The sequence below is a fragment of the Crinia signifera genome, chromosome 6 (assembly GCF_055691185.1).
Source record: "Crinia signifera chromosome 6, ASM5569118v1, whole genome shotgun sequence".
Lineage (NCBI taxonomy): Eukaryota > Metazoa > Chordata > Amphibia > Anura > Myobatrachidae > Crinia > Crinia signifera.
In genome coordinates, this window is record NC_139222.1 from 26,124,157 (window position 1) to 26,143,005 (window position 18,849).

Consider the following 18,849-nt stretch of genomic DNA (forward strand, 5'->3'; position numbering starts at 1 on the left):
GGCCCCTATACATACTGTAACCGGGGATATTATATCTGTATGATGACCGCCCAGCAGCACAGAATCTGTGGCACCCTATACATACTGTAACCAGGGATATTATATCTGTATGATGACCGCCCAGCAGCACAGAATCTGTGGCACCCTATACATACTGTAACCGAGGATATTATATCTGTATGACGACCGCCCAGCAGCACAGAATCTGTGGCACCCTATACATACTGTAACCGGGGATATTATATCTGTATGATGACCGCCCAGCAGCACAGAATCTGTGGCACCCTATACATACTGTAACCGGGGATATTATATCTGTATGATGACCACCCAGCAGCACAGAATCTGTGGCCCCTATACATACTGTAACCGGGGATATTAGATCTGTATGATGACCGCCCAGCAGCACAGAATCTGCGGCACCCTATACATACTGTAACCAGGGATATTATATCTGTATGATGACCACCCAGCAGCACAGAATCTGCGGCACCCTATACATACTGTAACCAGGGATATTATATCTGTATGACGACCGCACAGCAGCACAGAATCAGTGGCACCCTATACATACTGTAACCTGGGATATTATATCTGTATGATGACCGCCCAGCAGCACAGAATCTGCGGCACCCTATACATAATGTAACCAGGGATATTATATCTGTATGATGACCGCCCAGCAGCACAGAATCTGTGGCACCCTATACATAATGTAACCAGGGATATTATATCTGTATGATGACCGCCCAGCAGCACAGAATCTGTGGCACCCTATACATAATGTAACCAGGGATATTATATCTGTATGATGACCGCCCGGCAGCACAGAATCTGTGACACCCTATACATACTGTAACCAGGGATATTATATCTGTATGATGACCGCCCGGCAGCACAGAATCTGTGGCACCCTATACATACTGTAACCGAGGATATTATATCTGTATGATGACCGCCCGGCAGCACAGAATCTGTGGCACCCTATACATACTGTAACCGGGGATATTATATCTGTATGATGACCGCCCGGCAGCACAGAATCTGCGGCACCCTATACATACTGTAAACTGGGATATTATATCTGTATGATGACCGCCCAGCAGCACAGAATCTGCGCCACCCTATACATACTGTAACCGAGGATATTATATCTGTATGATGACCGCCCAGCAGCACAGAATCTGTGGCCCCTATACATACTGTAACCGGGGATATTATATCTGTATGATGACCGCCCAGCAGCACAGAATCTGTGGCCCCTATACATACTGTAACCGGGGATATTAGATCTGTATGATGACCGCCCAGCAGCACAGAATCTGTGGCACCCTATACATACTGTAAACAGGGATATTGTATCTGTATGATGACCGCCCAGCAGCACAGAATCTGTGGCACCCTATACATACTGTAACCAGGGATATTATATCTGTATGATGACCGCCCGGCAGCACAGAATCTGTGGCACCCTATACATAATGTAACCAGGGATATTATATCTGTATGATGACCGCCCAGCAGCACAGAATCTGTGGCACCCTATACATAATGTAACCAGGGATATTATATCTGTATGATGACCGCCCAGCAGCACAGAATCTGTGACACCCTATACATACTGTAACCAAGGATATTATATCTGTATGATGACCGCCCAGCAGCACAGAATCTGTGGCACCCTATACATACTGTAACCGAGGATATTATATCTGTATGATGACCGCCCAGCAGCACAGAATCTGTGGCACCCTATACATACTGTAACCGGGGATATTATATCTGTATGATGACCGCCCGGCAGCACAGAATCTGTGGCACCCTATACATACTGTAAACTGGGATATTATATCTGTATGATGACCGCCCAGCAGCACAGAATCTGCGGCACCCTATACATACTGTAACCGAGGATATTATATCTGTATGATGACCGCCCAGCAGCACAGAATCTGTGGCACCCTATACATACTGTAACCGGGGATATTATATCTGTATGATGACCACCCAGCAGCACAGAATCTGTGGCCCCTATACATACTGTAACCGGGGATATTAGATCTGTATGATGACCGCCCAGCAGCACAGAATCTGTGGCACCCTATACATACTGTAACCAGGGATATTATATCTGTATGATGACCACCCAGCAGCACAGAATCTGCGGCACCCTATACATACTGTAACCAGGGATATTATATCTGTATGATGACCGCCCAGCAGCACAGAATCTGTGGCACCCTATACATACTGTAACCAGGGATATTGTATCTGTATGATGACCGCCCAGCAGCACAGAATCTGTGGCACCCTATACATACTGTAACCGGGGATATTATATCTGTATGATGACCGCCCGGCAGCACAGAATCTGTGGCACCCTATACATACTGTAACCAGGGATATATCTGTATGATGACCGCCCAGCAGCACAGAATCTGTGGCACCCTATACATAATGTAACCAGGGATATTATATCTGTATGATGACCGCCCAGCAGCACAGAATCTGTGACACCCTATACATACTGTAACCAGGGATATTATATCTGTATGATGACCGCCCAGCAGCACAGAATCTGTGGCTCCCTATACATACTGTAACCGGGGATATTATATCTGTATGATGACCGCCCGGCAGCACAGAATCTGTGGCACCCTATACATACTGTAACCAGGGATATTATATCTGTATGATGACCGCCCAGCAGCACAGAATCTGCGGCACACTATACATACAGTAACCAGGGATATTATATCTGTATGATGACCGCCCAGCAGCACAGAATCTGTGGCACCCTATACATACTGTAACCAGGGATATTGTATCTGTATGATGACCGCCCGGCAGCACAGAATCTGTGGCACCCTATACATACTGTAACCAGGGATATTATATCTGTATGATGACCGCCCGGCAGCACAGAATCTGTGGCACCCTATACATACTGTAACCAGGGATATTATATCTGTATGATGACCGCCCAGCAGCACAGAATCTGTGGCACCCTATACATAATGTAACCAGGGATATTATATCTGTATGATGACCGCACAGCAGCACAGAATCTGTGACACCCTATACATACTGTAACCAGGGATATTATATCTGTATGATGACCGCCCGGCAGCACAGAATCTGTGACACCCTATACATACTGTAACCAGGGATATTATATCTGTATGATGACCGCCCGGCAGCACAGAATCTGCGGCACCCTATACATACCGTAACCAGGGATATTATATCTGTATGATGACCGCCCAGAAGCACAGAATCTGTGGTACCCTATACATACCGTAACCAGGGATATTATATCTGTATGATGACCGCCCAGCGGCACGGAATCTGCGGCACCCTATACATACTGTAAACTGGGATATTATATCTGTATGATGACCGCCCGGCAGCACAGAATCTGTGGCACTCTATACATATTGTAACCAGGGATATTATATCTGTATGATGACCGCCCGGCAGCACAGAATCTGTGGCACCCTATACATACTGTAACCAGGGATATTATATCTGTATGATGACCGCCCAGCAGCACAGAATCTGTGGCATCCTATACATACTGTAACCGGGGATATTATATCTGTATGATGACCGCCCAGCAGCACAGAATCTGTGGCCCCCTATACATACTGTAACCAGGGATATTATATCTGTATGATGACCGCCCAGCAGCACAGGATCTGTGGCCCCCTATACATACTGTAACCAGGGATATTATATCTACTGTATATGATGACCGCCCAGCGGCACAGGATCTGTGGCACCCTATACATACTGTAACCGGGGATATTATATCTGTATGATGACCGCCCAGCAGCACAGGATCTGTGGCACCCTATACATACTGTAACCAGGGATATTATATCTGTATGATGACCGCCCAGCAGCACAGAATCTGTGGCACCCTATACATACTGTAACCAGGGATATTATATCTGTAGGATGACTGCCCAGCAGCACAGAATCTGTGGCACCCTATATATACTGTAACCAGGGATATTATATCTGTATGATGACCCCCCCAGCAGCACAGGATCTGTGGCACCCTATACATACTGTAACCAGGGATATTATATCTGTATGATGACTGCCCAGCAGCACAGAATCTGTGGCACCCTATATATACTGTAACCAGGGATATTATATCTTTATGAGAGAGAACCATGGGTAATGCCATATGACCTTCCATACCATTGTACCCTGTACGCTGCTATTATTCCTGTCCCTTCTACTGATGATGTAGGGGAGTCACTGGGGAAAATGGGGAGATTGGTCAGATCTCTGGGCTGGTAGCAGACAATGATCTAATGTGTGGAGGAGATGAGGACAATAATAGGGGCTGATAGCCCTGGACTCCACCACTGGACAGATACATCCCCCTCAGTCTGAAAGAGGAGGGTGCGGGGTAAGAGGCCGCTGTAGTGACAGAGGAGGGTGCGGGGTAAGAGGCAGCTGTAGTGACAGAGGAGGGTGCGGGATAAGAGGCAGCTGCAGTGACCGAGGAGGGTGTGGGATAAGAGGCAGCTGCAGTGACCGAGGAGGGTGTGGGATAAGAGGCAGCTGCAGTGATCGAGGAGAGTGCGGGATAAGAGGCAGCTGCAGTGACAGAGGAGGGTGCGGGATAAGAGGCAGCTGCAGTGATCGAGAAGAGTGCGGGAGAAGAGGCCGCTGTAGTGACGGAGGAGGGTGCGGGGTAAGAGGCCGCTGTAGTGACGGAGGAGGGTGCGGGGTAAGAGGCCGCTGTAGTGACGGAGGAGGGTGCGGGGTAAGAGGCCGCTATAGTGACAGAGGAGGGTGCGGGGTAAGAGGCCGCTTTAGTGACAGAGGAGGGTGCGGGATAAGAGGCCGCTGTAGTGACAGAGGAGGGTGCGGGGTAAGAGGCCGCTGTAGTGACAGAGGAGGGTGCAGGATAAGAGGCTGCTGTAGTGACAGAGGAGGGTGTAAGATAAAAGGCTGATGTAGTGACCGAGGAGGGTGCGGGATAAGAGGCTGCTGTAGTGACAGAGGAGGGTGTGGGATAAGAGCCCGCTGTACTGACAGAGGAGGGTGCGGGATAAGAGGCTGCTGTAGTGACAGAGGAGGGTGTAGGATAAGAGGCCGCTGTACTGACAGAGGAGGGTGTAGGATAAGAGGCTGCTGTAGTGACAGAGGAGGGTGTAGGATAAGAGGCTGCTGTAGTGACAGAGGAGGGTGTAGGATAAGAGGCCGCTGTAGTGACAGAGGAGGGTGTAGGATAAGAGGCCGCTGAAGTGACAAAGGAGGGTGCAGGATAAGAGGCCGCTGTAGTGACAGAGGAGGGTGTAGGATAAGAGGCCGCTGTAGTGACAGAGGAGGGTGCAGGATAAGAGGCCGCTGTACTGACAGAGGAGGGTGCGGGATAAGAGGCCGCTGTAGTGACAGAGGAGGGTGCGGGATAAGAGGCCGCTGTAGTGACAGAGGAGGGTGCAGGATAAGAAGCCACTGTAGTGACAGAGGAGGGTGTAGGATAAGAGGCCGCTGTAGTGACAGAGGAGGGTGTAGGATAAGAGGCCGCTGTAGTGACAGAGGAGGGTGTAGGATAAGAGGCCGCTGTAGTGACAGAGGAGGGTGCGGGATAAGAGGCCGCTGTAGTGACAGAGGAGGGTGCGGGATAAGAGGCCGCTGTAGTGACAGAGGAGGGTGCGGGATAAGAGGCCGCTGTACTGACAGAGGAGGGTGCAGGATATGAGGCTGCTGTAGTAACAGAACAAGGAGAATATGTGACTCTCTGTAATAAGTGGTATTTACTGACCTGTGCTGGTATCTGTGGGGATTATCTCCTCCTTAAACGGCTGGTCACTCCTCATATACATTTCTTCTCCTTCTGTATCTTCTACCTTAATATCAGTCAGGCCTCCACCCTAAATAAGAACAATAATATATGAGTATATGAGACACACACAGCTTCTCTACAGATCATGTAGTGAGAACTCAATATGGTATATACCACCTACCTGATCCTCCTGTGGGGTCCTGTGATTCTCCTCTTTACAGTGCTGGGAATACAGAGGACGGGGACATCTCTCTGGGGTATCGCTGTTACTGGGCCCATCTGTAGGAGACACGCAGTGACTGAGGACATGGTATATATGTGATTATCCTGGGAATACAGAGGGCGGGGACATCTCTCTGGGGTATCTGTATGATGACCGCCCAGCAGCACAGAATCTGTGGCACCCTATACATACTGTAACCAGGGATATTATATCTGTATGATGACCGCCCGGCAGCACAGAATCTGTGGCACCCTATACATACTGTAACCAGGGATATTATATCTGTATGATGACCGCCCCGCAGCACAGAATCTGTTGCACCCTATACATACTGTAACCAGGGATATTATATCTGTATGATGACAGCCCAGCAGCACAGAATCTGTGGCCCCCTATACATACTGTAACCGGGGATATTATATCTGTATGATGACCGCCCAGCAGCACAGAATCTGCGGCACCCTATACATACTGTAACCAAGGATATTATATCTGTATGATGACCGCCCAGCAGCACAGAATCTGCGGCACCCTATACATACTGTAACCAGGGATATTATATCTGTATGATGACCGCCCGGCAGCATAGAATCTGCGGCACCCTATACATACTGTAACCAGGGATATTATATCTGTATGATGACCGCCCAGCAGCACAGAATCTGTGGCACCCTATACATACTGTAACCAGGGATATTATATCTGTATGATGACCGCCCAGCGGCACAGAATCTGCGGCACCCTATACATACTGTAAACTGGGATATTATATCTGTATGATGACCGCCCAGCAGCACAGAATCTGTGGCACCCTATACATACTGTAACCGGGGATATTATATCTGTATGATGACCACCCAGCAGCACAGAACCTGTGGCACCCTATACATACTGTAACCGGGGATATTATATCTGTATGATGACCGCCCAGCAGCACAGAATCTGAGGCACCCTATACATACTGTAACCAAGGATATTATATCTGTATGATGACCGCCCAGCAGCACAGAATCTGTGGCACCCTATACATACTGTAACCAAGGATATTATATCTGTATGATGACCGCCAAGCAGCACAGAATCTGTGGCCCCTATACATACTGTAACCGGGGATATTATATCTGTATGATGACCGCCCAGCAGCACAGAATCTGTGGCACCCTATACATACTGTAACCGGGGATATTATATCTGTATGATGACCGCCCAGCGGCACAGAATCTGCGGCACCCTATACATACTGTAAACTGGGATATTATATCTGTATGATGACCGCCCAGCAGCACAGAATCTGTGGCACCCTATACATACTGTAACCGGGGATATTATATCTGTATGATGACCACCCAGCAGCACAGAACCTGTGGCACCCTATACATACTGTAACCGGGGATATTATATCTGTATGATGACCGCCCAGCAGCACAGAATCTGAGGCACCCTATACATACTGTAACCAAGGATATTATATCTGTATGATGACCGCCCAGCAGCACAGAATCTGTGGCACCCTATACATACTGTAACCAAGGATATTATATCTGTATGATGACCGCCAAGCAGCACAGAATCTGTGGCCCCTATACATACTGTAACCGGGGATATTATATCTGTATGATGACCGCCCAGCAGCACAGAATCTGTGGCACCCTATACATACTGTAACCAGGGATATTATATCTGTATGATGACCACCCAGCAGCACAGAATCTGCGGCACCCTATACATACTGTAACCGGGGATATTATATCTGTATGATGACCGCCCGGCAGCACAGAATCTGTGGCACCCTATACATACTGTAAACAGGGATATTATATCTGTATGATGACCGCCCAGCAGCACAGAATCTGTTGCACCCTATACATACTGTAACCGGGGGTATTATATCTGTATGATGACCGCCCAGCAGCACAGAATCTGTGGCACCCTATACATACTGTAACCAGGGATATTGTATCTGTATGATGACCGCCCGGCAGCACAGAATCTGTGGCACCCTATACATACTGTAACCAGGGATATTATATCTGTATGATGACCGCCAAGCAGCACAGAATCTGTGGCACCCTATACATACTGTAACCAGGGATATTATATCTGTATGATGACCGCCCAGCAGCACAGAATCTGCGGCACCCTATACATACTGTAACCAGGGGTATTATATCTGTATGATGACCGCCCAGCAGCACAGAATCTGTGGCACCCTATACATACTGTAACCGAGGATATTATATCTGTATGATGACCGCCCAGCAGCACAGAATCTGTGGCCCCCTATACATACGGTAACCAGGGATATTATATCTGTATGATGACCACCCAGCAGCACAGAATATGTGGCACCCTATACATACTGTAACCAGGGATATTATATCTGTATGATGACCGCCCAGCAGCACAGAATCTGTGACACCCTATACATACTGTAACCAGGGATATTATATCTGTATGATGACCACCCAGCAGCACAGAATCTGTGGCTCCCTATACATACTGTAACCAGGGATATTATATCTGTATGATGACCGCCCAGCAGCACAGAATCTGTGTCACCCTATACATACTGTAACCAGGGATATTATATCTGTATGATGACCGCCCGGCAGCACAGAATCTGCGGCACCCTATACATACTGTAACCAGGGATATTATATCTGTATGATGACCGCCCAGCAGCACGGAATCTGCGGCACCCTATACATACTGTAAACTGGGATATTATATCTGTATGATGACCGCCCGGCAGCACAGAATCTGTGGCACCCTATACATACTGTAACCAGGGATATTATATCTGTATGATAACCGCCCAGCAGCACAGAATATGTGGCACCCTATACATACTGTAACCAAGGATATTATATCTGTATGATGACCGCCCAGCAGCACAGAATCTGTGGCACCCTATACATACTGTAACCAGGGATATTATATCTGTATGATGACCGCCCGGCAGCACAGAATCTGTGGCACCCTATACATACTGTAACCAGGGATATTATATCTGTATGATGACCGCCCAGCACCACAGAATCTGTAGCATCCTATACATACTGTAACCGGGGATATTATATCTGTATGATGACCGTCCAGCAGCACAGAATCTGTGGCCCCCTATACATACTGTAACCAGGGATATTATATCTGTATGATGACCGCCCAGCAGCACAGGATCTGTGGCCCCCTATACATACTGTAACCAGGGATATTATATCTGTATGATGACCGCCCAGCGGCACAGGATCTGTGGCACCCTATACATACTGTAACCGGGGATATTATATCTGTATGATGACCGCCCAGCAGCACAGAATCTGTGGCACCCTATACATACTGTAACCGGGGATATTATATCTGTATGATGACCGCCCAGCGGCACAGAATCTGTGGCACCCTATACATACTGTAACCGAGGATATTATATCTGTATGATGACCGCCCAGCGGCACAGGATCTGTGGCACCCTATACATACTGTAACCGGGGATATTATATCTGTATGATGACCGCCCAGCGGCACAGGATCTGTGGCACCCTATACATACTGTAACCGGGGATATTATATCTGTATAATGACCGCCTAGCGGCACAGAATCTGTGGCACACTATACATACTGTAACAGGGGATATTATATCCGTATGATGACCGCCCAGCAGCATGGAATCTGTGGCACCCTATACATACTGTAACCAGGGATAGTATATCTGCATGATGACCGCCCAGCGGCACAGAATCTGTGGCACCCTATACATACTGTAACCGGGGCTATTATATCTGTAGGATGAGCGCCCAATGGCACAGGATCTGTGGCACCCTATACATACTGTAACCGGGGATATTATATCTGTATGATGACCGCCCAGCAGCACAGAATCTGTGGCACCCTATACATACTGTAACCAGGGATATTATATCTGTAGGATGACTGCCCAGCAGCACAGAATCTGTGGCACCCTATATATACTGTAACCAGGGATTTTATATCTTTATGAGAGAGAACCATGGGTAATGCCATATGACCTTCCATACCATTGTACCCTGTACGCTGCTATTATTCCTGTCCCTTCTACTGATGATGTAGGGGAGTCACTGGGGAAAATGGGGAGATTGGTCAGATCTCTGGGCTGGTAGCAGACAATGATCTAATGTGTGGAGGAGATGAGGACAATAATAGGGGCTGATAGCCCTGGACTCCACCACTGGACAGATACATCCCCCTCAGTCTGAAAGAGGAGGGTGCCGGATAAGAGGCCGCTGTAGTGACAGAGGAGGGTGCGGGGTAAGAGGCCGCTGTAGTGACAGAGGAGGGTGCGGGATAAGAGGCCGCTGCAGTGACCGAGGAGGGTGCGGGATAAGAGGCAGCTGCAGTGACCGAGGAGGGTGCGGGATAAGAGGCAGCTGCAGTGATCGAGAAGAGTGCGGGAGAAGAGGCCGCTGTAGTGACGGAGGAGGGTGCGGGGTAAGAGGCCGCTGTAGTGACGGAGGAGGGTGCGGGGTAAGAGGCCGCTGTAGTGACGGAGGAGGGTGCGGGGTAAGAGGCCGCTGTAGTGACAGAGGAGGGTGCGGGGTAAGAGGCCGCTGTAGTGACAGAGGAGGGTGCAGGATAAGAGGCTGCTGTAGTGACAGAGGAGGGTGTAAGATAAAAGGCTGATGTAGTGACAGAGGAGGGTGCGGGATAAGAGGCTGCTGTAGTGACAGAGGAGGGTGCGGGATAAGAGCCCGCTGTACTGACAGAGGAGGGTGTAGGATAAGAGGCCGCTGTACTGACAGAGGAGGGTGTAGGATAAGAGGCCGCTGTAGTGACAGAGGAGGGTGTAGGATAAGAGGCCGCTGTAGTGACAGAGGAGGGTGTAGGATAAGAGGCCGCTGTAGTGACAGAGGAGGGTGTAGGATAAGAGGCCGCTGAAGTGACAGAGGAGGGTGTAGGATAAGAGGCCGCTGTAGTGACAGAGGAGGGTGTAGGATAAGAGGCCGCTGTAGTGACAGAGGAGGGTGCAGGATAAGAGGCCGCTGTAGTGACAGAGGAGGGTGCAGGATAAGAGGCCGCTGTAGTGACAGAGGAGGGTGTAGGATAAGAGGCTGCTGTAGTGACAGAGGAGGGTGCGGGATAAGAGGCCGCTGTACTGACAGAGGAGGGTGCAGGATATGAGGCTGCTGTAGTGACAGAACAAGGAGAATATGTGACTCTCTGTAATAAGTGGTATTTACTGACCTGTGCTGGTATCTGTGGGGATTATCTCCTCCTTAAAGGGCTGGTCACTCCTCATATACATTTCTTCTCCCTCTGTATATTCTACCTTAATATCAGTCACATCCGTCTCTTCTCCTCCTTCTGTATCTTCTACCTTAATATCAGTCAGGCCTCCACCCTAAATAAGAACAATAATATATTAGTATATGAGACACACACAGCTTCTCTACAGATCATGTAGTGAGAACTCAATATGGTATATACCACCTACCTGATCCTCCTGTGGGGTCCTGTGATTCTCCTCTTTACAGTGCTGGGAATACAGAGGACGGGGACATCTCTCTGGGGTATCGCTGTTACTGGGCCCATCTGTAGGAGACACGCAGTGACTGAGGACATGGTATATATGTGATTTTCCTGGGAATACAGAGGGCGGGGACATCTCTCTGGGGTATCTCTGTTACTGGGCCCATCTGTAGGAGACACGCAGTGATTGAGGACATGGTATATATGTGATTATCCTGGGAATACAGAGGACGGAGACATCTCTCTGGGGTATCTCTGTTATTGGGCCCATCTGTAGGAGACACACAGTGACAAAATTAAATAGTCATTATACCGGCCATAGAGGACCAGGCTGTCCCTGAGATCGTGCCCCCAGGCATACTGCTCCTCAAAGCGGCCCTTGAAGAGGTCAGCAAAACTCGGGGCGAACCTGGTCCCCATGGCGGTCCCTCGTGCATGTAAAAAAATGGTGTCTATCAAAAATAAAATAATAATGTTGAAGACTAAACTGAATTGACTTTAAAATAAAAAGTCTTCATTCCTCTGTTACCATAGGATCCCCCATAGAAAGTTCTCTGAACCTTTGCTCTTCTTCCACTTCCCCCTTTTTTTTCTCTCTCTTCCGTTACTGCTTCTGTGCGCATTATCTGTAATTGGCATTACTGCTGGCTTTAATTTGCACTACTATGGGCATATAAGTAGCACCACAGCCAAACAACTATTAAAATAAAGATACAAACAAAACATGCTGTGAAAGTATAACTTTAATAGATATATAGATATATATATATACACACACACACACACACACACCTATGTTAAAACAAGCCCATTCGATCCATTGTGCAGTAGAATCCATTAGGAGATGTGTTAAAAAACTCCCCCAAATTCAGTGTAGACCGGTCCTCTTTGGTCCATGTAGATATACAGGGGTTAAATAAAAACAATATGGTCTACATGAACTGAAGGGAACCCATGTATTCACATGGGCTCCCTTCCCCCGACTCTTGGGCCCCCATGTGACTACTGTCACCGGACCCAATCAGGGAATAACTCCTATGCAGTGCTCCCCTGATTGGCTTAGCCATGGGGGCATGTATGTATATCTAGATATATATGCACACCTATGCCTATGTGTGTGTAGAAGCTCGGATTTCACCAGACGTGCTCACATTGGCCCATATAGTGATATATATGGATGTGTGGGATTAAGGTTCATTTTTTTATGTTAAATGAATGATTTTATTGAATATTGGGGGCAATTCCAACCTGCTCGCTGTGAATCCATTTTCAAGCCGCTCACCATTGAAGGATTCCCCCAGTGTGTGCAGTCTGCATGTAGCCCAGGACTTACTCGTGGCTGCGAAAGAATCAGGCTGATTGGGGGCGGAGCTGACACCTTCCCCACCAACACCTGGGCAACCCCTGTGGTTTCCCCGACACTCCCCAAACACAGCCGGTTACCACACGCAAATGCTGGATTTCTGTCCCTCAGCCTGTGACTGGCCAGCGATCAGATTAGACGTTGGGTTTTGCTGCTGTTTGGCCTCAAGCATCCGCTCTACGATCTGTACACATGCGCAGTCATTCGCTATTCAGCCACCTTGAGAACTGACACAGCAGCGATCCGGTCTGAATAACCCCCTTAGTCTGTAACACATGACTGGGTACTTGTTTCCTAGCACGGCCACAATCGTGGGCATCGCGGGTAATTTTTTAATGGTCTGTGATGCGACCGACGCGATGCCCGCGATTTCCCATTGAAATGCATTGAAAAAGTCAAAATCACGTCGGTCGCATCGTATGCGGCCAAAAAAAGCATGCGATGGTACCGACGCGATGCCCGCGATTTCCCATAGGGAACAATGTAAAATGCATTAATTTACCCAAATCAACATAGGGAACAATGTTAAATGGGCCAGAGACTCCAAAAAACACCCCAGACCAGTGAAATGGCCCCCCAAAAATAGATAACGCCACCCCACGATCAACGTCAACCCGAAGCGTGGCGAGCGCAGCGAGCCCGCGAGGGGCGGCAGTACGCATCCTCCGACCTTTTCATACCCCCACTATCCACGTCGGCGTGGAGTTGAGAATAGATAGTGTGGGGAGCGCAGCGAGCCCGAAGCGTGGCGAGCCCCGCGAGGGGACGCGGATACCTGTGAAGCCCGCGAAGGGACGCATTTACCGGTGAAGGTATCCGCATGCCACACTATCTATTCTCAACTCCACGCCGACGTGGATAGTGGGGGTATGAAAAGGTCGGAGGACGCGTACTGCTGCGCTCGCCACGCTTCGGGTTGACGTTGATCGCGGGGTGGCGTTAAATATTTTTGGGGGGCCATTTCACTGGTCAGGGTTTTTTTGGGGGGTCTATGGCCCATTTAACATTGTTCCCTATGTTGATTTGGTTAAATTGAGGCATTTTACATTGTTCCCTATGGGAAATCGCGGGCATCGCGTCGGTCGCATCGCATGCGACTTTTTAGCCCGCATGCGATGCGACCAACGCAATTTTTTTTTCCTGCGATGCCCCAGATCAAGATCGTTGTGGCCGTGCTAGGAAACAAGTACCCATGACTGCAGCATAAGTAGGCGGGACTATGCAGGACAATAAATACGGCCCTGATTGGCCAGGCTGTCCGTCATGATAAAGTCTCCAGTTGTCTAGAAGATGAAACGTGTCTATGTTACTTCCGCAGTGCGGTCTCCTATGGTCATCCTTTCCCTGCGGGCCCGGGACAACCTGAAGGGTGCAGCCAATTGGGATATCCTGTCCACTCACCACTGCAACCAATCATCACACTCTCCCGGTTTGATAGCTTACTGGGAATCGTGTGATTGGCTTAGAGGACGGCAGGCTACAAATGAACCGTCTTCCCTGCAAAACTTGCTGACAAGAGCCGCCTGGTACATTGGTGACCAATGTGATTACGCTCCCAGGTAACTAGCTCTGTATTAGCACAGTAATGACTGCTTCATCTATGACATTGTTAGGAGTCATCACCTATGACTCCTATCTTTCTGCCTGGCATGGGATCATTTCAGCTTGTGTTGTGTTTGCTCGCTGGTGGCCTCCACTGGTCAGCCTGTGCCATTGCAGCTCTCTCAATAATGTGTCAGTTAGGCACAGGTGTGTAATTATCAGGCTGCTAGCTTGGAGTGCACAGCTGCGCTAATTTCCAGAAGCCTTGATAAAGGATCTGGACCTGTGTAGCCCTGCCAGTTATACTGTCTTGTCAGCCCTGAGTCAGCCGGGTGCAAGCCTGTGGTTCAAAGCTCCCAGCCAGAGTCCTGTGTGCTACTTGTGCTGTTCCAGCTTTGTGGACCCTGCTTAGCAATCCCTTGGTGTTTCTGATTCCGGAGTCTTCCAGAGTCTCGCAGTGTTGGTTCCTGCATCCTGCCCTGCTGCAGCTAAGTGTCCATTGGACTTTTGCCTTGTATTCCTCCTGTCTCCTGGTTTCCCTAATACCAGCCTGGGTGTCTGCATTGTGGGGCTTTTCCCTCACAGCGCAGGATAGTACAGTTGAGGATTATTATTATTGCACACCATCTTCTGAGCATTGTTGCCATTGTTTATTCATACCATCTTCTGAGCATTGTTGCCATTGTGTATATATACCACCGTCACGCATTGTTGCGTCCAGCCATAGATTATCTTGACTCATCACCTGTGGGAGTATTCCCAATCTCCCTGTGTAGTCACCCCCTTGGGGGTCCGGGGGCCCCTTGCCTCGTGTGGGCATTAGGTAGTTGGTCCCCTTGCTCTCTCCTGGCCTTGGTGGGCGCGTTGTCACTCTTAAGACCAGGTGGCATCGGGGTTGGAGCTAGACTAACTGGCTCCTTCAAACGCGGCTATTATTGGCGAAGCCTTGTTCTGCACGCGCCCGCCAACCCTAGTCTGAGGCAACGGAGGTAGGGCAGGCGAGGTTGCCCCTGGATCCTAACAGACACACTGACCTGCGGAGCGTACTGTACCTACATTCCTTCTAGCATTATTCCCACACTGCCACTGAGGAGACCTACTATAAAGGCTGGCGATTATCGCTGGGACGCCGCCAGCATGTTCTTATTCTAACCTCACCTATAGGACGCTGCTCTTATTAACATTACAGTTGTTGTTAATACTGATCACACACATTTCCCCCCTCCCATCCGGCGGAACCATGTCAGCTTAACCTAAATGAAACCCCAGAGAGCTCAGAATAACCTAACCTGCTTGGCTAATTTACCCTACCAGTTATTATCCCCCCCACAGGAAATGTGATATGACCGGAGTTTTGATACCAGATAGCTAAATGCTCTGTTTTTATCTGATATTGTTACTAGAAGATACTATTGTCTGCTTGTTCTCCCCTGTTTATGTACTATTTAGGCTTTACATATATAATTCGCTCTGCGTAGCGAAACACACTGTATAATGAATATGCTTGTTACCCGATCCCCCCCCTCCCCCCCCCTAAATGTCCCCTTTTTCTTTTCTGTTCCCCATATTAAAAACCTGTTACAATAAAAATTTATTGATGGAAAATACTGATCACACACATGCTTGGTTACATTTGGCTTTTTATTTATTGTGAGATTTATATGTTTCTATATTATATATAAATAAATACTTTAGAATCTTGGGTCAGCCCTTATTAACCGGTAAAGATTAATTGGTCAGATCTCTGGGCTGGTAACACACAGTGACATGATGTGAGGGGAGAGCAGGAATAAAATAGGGGCTGATGGTTCCTGATGTATGAGATACACCAGAGAGTGTGAGGAGGAGACTGGTCAGATCTCTGTCCTGGTAACACACAGTGACATGATGTGAGGGGAGAGCAGGCGTATAACAGGATGGCTCCTGATATATGAAATACACCAGAGAGTGTGGGGAGGAGACTGGTCAGATCTCTGGGCTGGTAACACACAGTGACATGATGTGAGGGGAGAGCAGGAGTATAATAGGGGCTGACGGCTCCTGATATATGAGATACACCAGAGAGTGTGGGCAGGAGACTGGTCAGATCTCTGGGCTGGTAACACACAAGGACATGATGTGAAGAGGAGAGCAGGAGTATAATAGGATCTGGGGGGGGGGGGGGGGGGGGGGGAGAGACTGGTCAGATCTCTGGACTGGTAACACACAAGGACATGATGTGAAGAGGAGAGCAGGAGTATAATAGGATCTAATGGCTCCTGACTTCCCCACTGGGCAGATACTTTCCCCTCATTAGTCTGTACTGACAGAGGAGGGTGCAGTATAAGAGGCTGCTGTAGGGACAGAACAATGAGAATATGTGACTCTCTGTAATAAGTGATTATTACTCACCTGCGCTGATATCTGTAGGGATTTCTTCCTCCTTACACTGCTGGTTACTCCTGATATCCGTCTCTTCCCCCTCTGTATCTTCCCACATAATATCACACAGATCTTCCCCCTAACAAAAAAAAAAAATCAAATGACACATACCTTACAACCACTTTATTTTTCAAATGTAAATGTCTTGCATCGTCGTCTATTAGATGGTGATGTGTTTCCAAGTCCAGCCCACTCCTCCACCCCCCCCCCCCCCACCCTACATGAAAATGTAATTCTTTTGTCACTGTCTGCTGTGATAAAAACAACACAGCGACCCCCCAGGCAGGAAAGAGGAACTGCACAGGTGTTGAAAAGGTGCAGAGTTATAGAATGAACACTACAAACTATATTATATATAGTTTGTAGTGTTCATTCCTGCAGTTGGTTGTCATTTGTCTGCTGAGACTCTATCCTTTGAGGAATTCATTTAGGGAAAAAATCCAGTACTTGTTTCCTAGCACGGCGCCCATCGTATACCATCGCATACCACTAATTAGGGTATGCGATGGGACCCAATTTTTAGGTCGAAAGACCCGCACTGTACAATAAAATATCGCATCGCATGCCATTAGAATGGCATGCGATGCGATTTTTAATTGTACAAGCACCCTGATGGGTGATTACTATGTTAGATGCACCCCCATTGTTAACGCCACCCCTACTATCAACGCCAACCCGAAGCATGGCGAGCGCAGCGAGCCCGCGAGGGGCGGCGGTACGCATCCTCCGACCTTTTCATACCCCCACTATCCACGTCGGCGTGGAGTTGATTTTAGATAGTGTGGCGAGCGCAGCGAGGATAGGACCTCCGTTCTAGATACACCTAGAGACGGAGCTTCCGGTATCCTACAGTGATTTTAACTAATTAATATTCAATTAACACGGTCAGGTGTATGTGATGATATTCATTACAATACATACATGTGAAGTAATCTGCGCCACGCTTCGCATGCGATGCGATCCGACCGATACGATGCCCTACGAAAGAAATCTTGGGCGCCGTACTAGGAAAAAAGTACCAAAAATCCTCTCAGGACCTGCTTTTAAAAGGGAAACATAAGGAAATTGATGCGGTTATGCATCAGTTTTAGGATCTTCAAGGGATCCATTTATACATCTTTTATATCCGGTCGGAAAGATTCTTATCTGGAGCTAATATGCATTGTTGAATTACCTATGGAAAATTACCCCTGAAGAAATCGCTTTGACGAAACGCGTTGGGTGTTTTCCTTGCTATATTGAACTGAATTACTGGCTACAAATGGCTGAAAATGTTTTTATTGTAAAAAAAAATTTAAAAAATTGTATTAAACTGTTGTACAGTGATTGGTCTGTAATTACTGCAGCAGGTAGGATCTCAGAAAAGACCGACCGACCCGCAGGGCCACGCATCGGATCGGGATCGCATCAAAAGTACCGCGAAATGGCCCAAAACATGGCCGATTTACATAGAATCGGTCGAGATTGTATCTAAATCGGCTAGTTTTGGGCCATGTCGTCCTGGTGTGTACCCCACATTAGTATGATCGGAGTAGATTTACTCATCTGAGAACATTAAACCGTCTGGATCACCGGGAGCTACGAGTCACCATGCTGCTGCTTATATAGCGTACATGTAACTAGCATAACGGTGGCTGATGTAGTGACCTATATTTGATTACAACACTTTTTGTCATACTGTAATAATGTTGAGATGCACCTTCTTAAGTTTTGATACTTTCAATGTTTGTTTGCCGACGGCTGGGTTGCCGTGGTTACGCAGCTAGCGTGCGCACGGCGAGTGTCCAGGAGCTGGCGTGCGGCGTTCCTTCGGCAACCCGCTTGTTTACACAGTGACGATTACATGTCACTGAATGATGACGTCACCGGGATCAGAATACCGGCCGCGGCGGGAGGCTTTTCTGCTGGCTGGTAAAGTGTGCGGGGGGACGGACAAAAGGGGTTTCTGTCACACTTGGGTACTTATGTAGTATCTGGGCGTCCGATTT

General features: G+C 48.2%; 4 protein-coding genes across 13 annotated transcripts in view; 1 reads left to right on the forward strand and 3 right to left on the reverse strand.

Moving 5' to 3' along the window:
* The window catches only part of LOC146010130 (uncharacterized), a 424,288-nt gene that overhangs the window by 307,280 nt on the left and 98,159 nt on the right, over nucleotides 1–18,849 (reverse strand). For 3 of the 8 annotated variants that reach the window (XM_083151047.1, XM_083151051.1, XM_083151046.1), the window contains exons 2-5: nucleotides 11,501–11,598; nucleotides 11,251–11,407; nucleotides 5,991–6,088; nucleotides 5,789–5,897 (exon numbers count right to left, since the gene is read on the reverse strand). The exons of 2 other annotated variants lie outside the window; for them this stretch is intronic. In XM_083151047.1, coding sequence (XP_083007173.1) covers nucleotides 5,789–5,897; nucleotides 5,991–6,088; nucleotides 11,251–11,407; nucleotides 11,501–11,598 — 462 coding nt within the window. Of the gene's footprint in view, nucleotides 1–5,788; nucleotides 5,898–5,990; nucleotides 6,089–11,250; nucleotides 11,408–11,500; nucleotides 11,599–16,831; nucleotides 16,941–18,849 lie in introns of all 8 variants that reach the window. 3 more of the 8 variants (XM_083151050.1, XM_083151049.1, XM_083151055.1) reach the window with 2 other exon arrangements.
* LOC146010169 (uncharacterized) overlaps nucleotides 1–18,849 on the forward strand; it is a 263,545-nt gene that overhangs the window by 192,079 nt on the left and 52,617 nt on the right. The window lies entirely within an intron of this gene.
* LOC146010153 (uncharacterized) overlaps nucleotides 1–18,849 on the reverse strand; it is a 360,112-nt gene that overhangs the window by 168,347 nt on the left and 172,916 nt on the right. The window lies entirely within an intron of this gene.
* LOC146010228 (uncharacterized) overlaps nucleotides 1–18,849 on the reverse strand; it is a 239,166-nt gene that overhangs the window by 114,491 nt on the left and 105,826 nt on the right. The window lies entirely within an intron of this gene.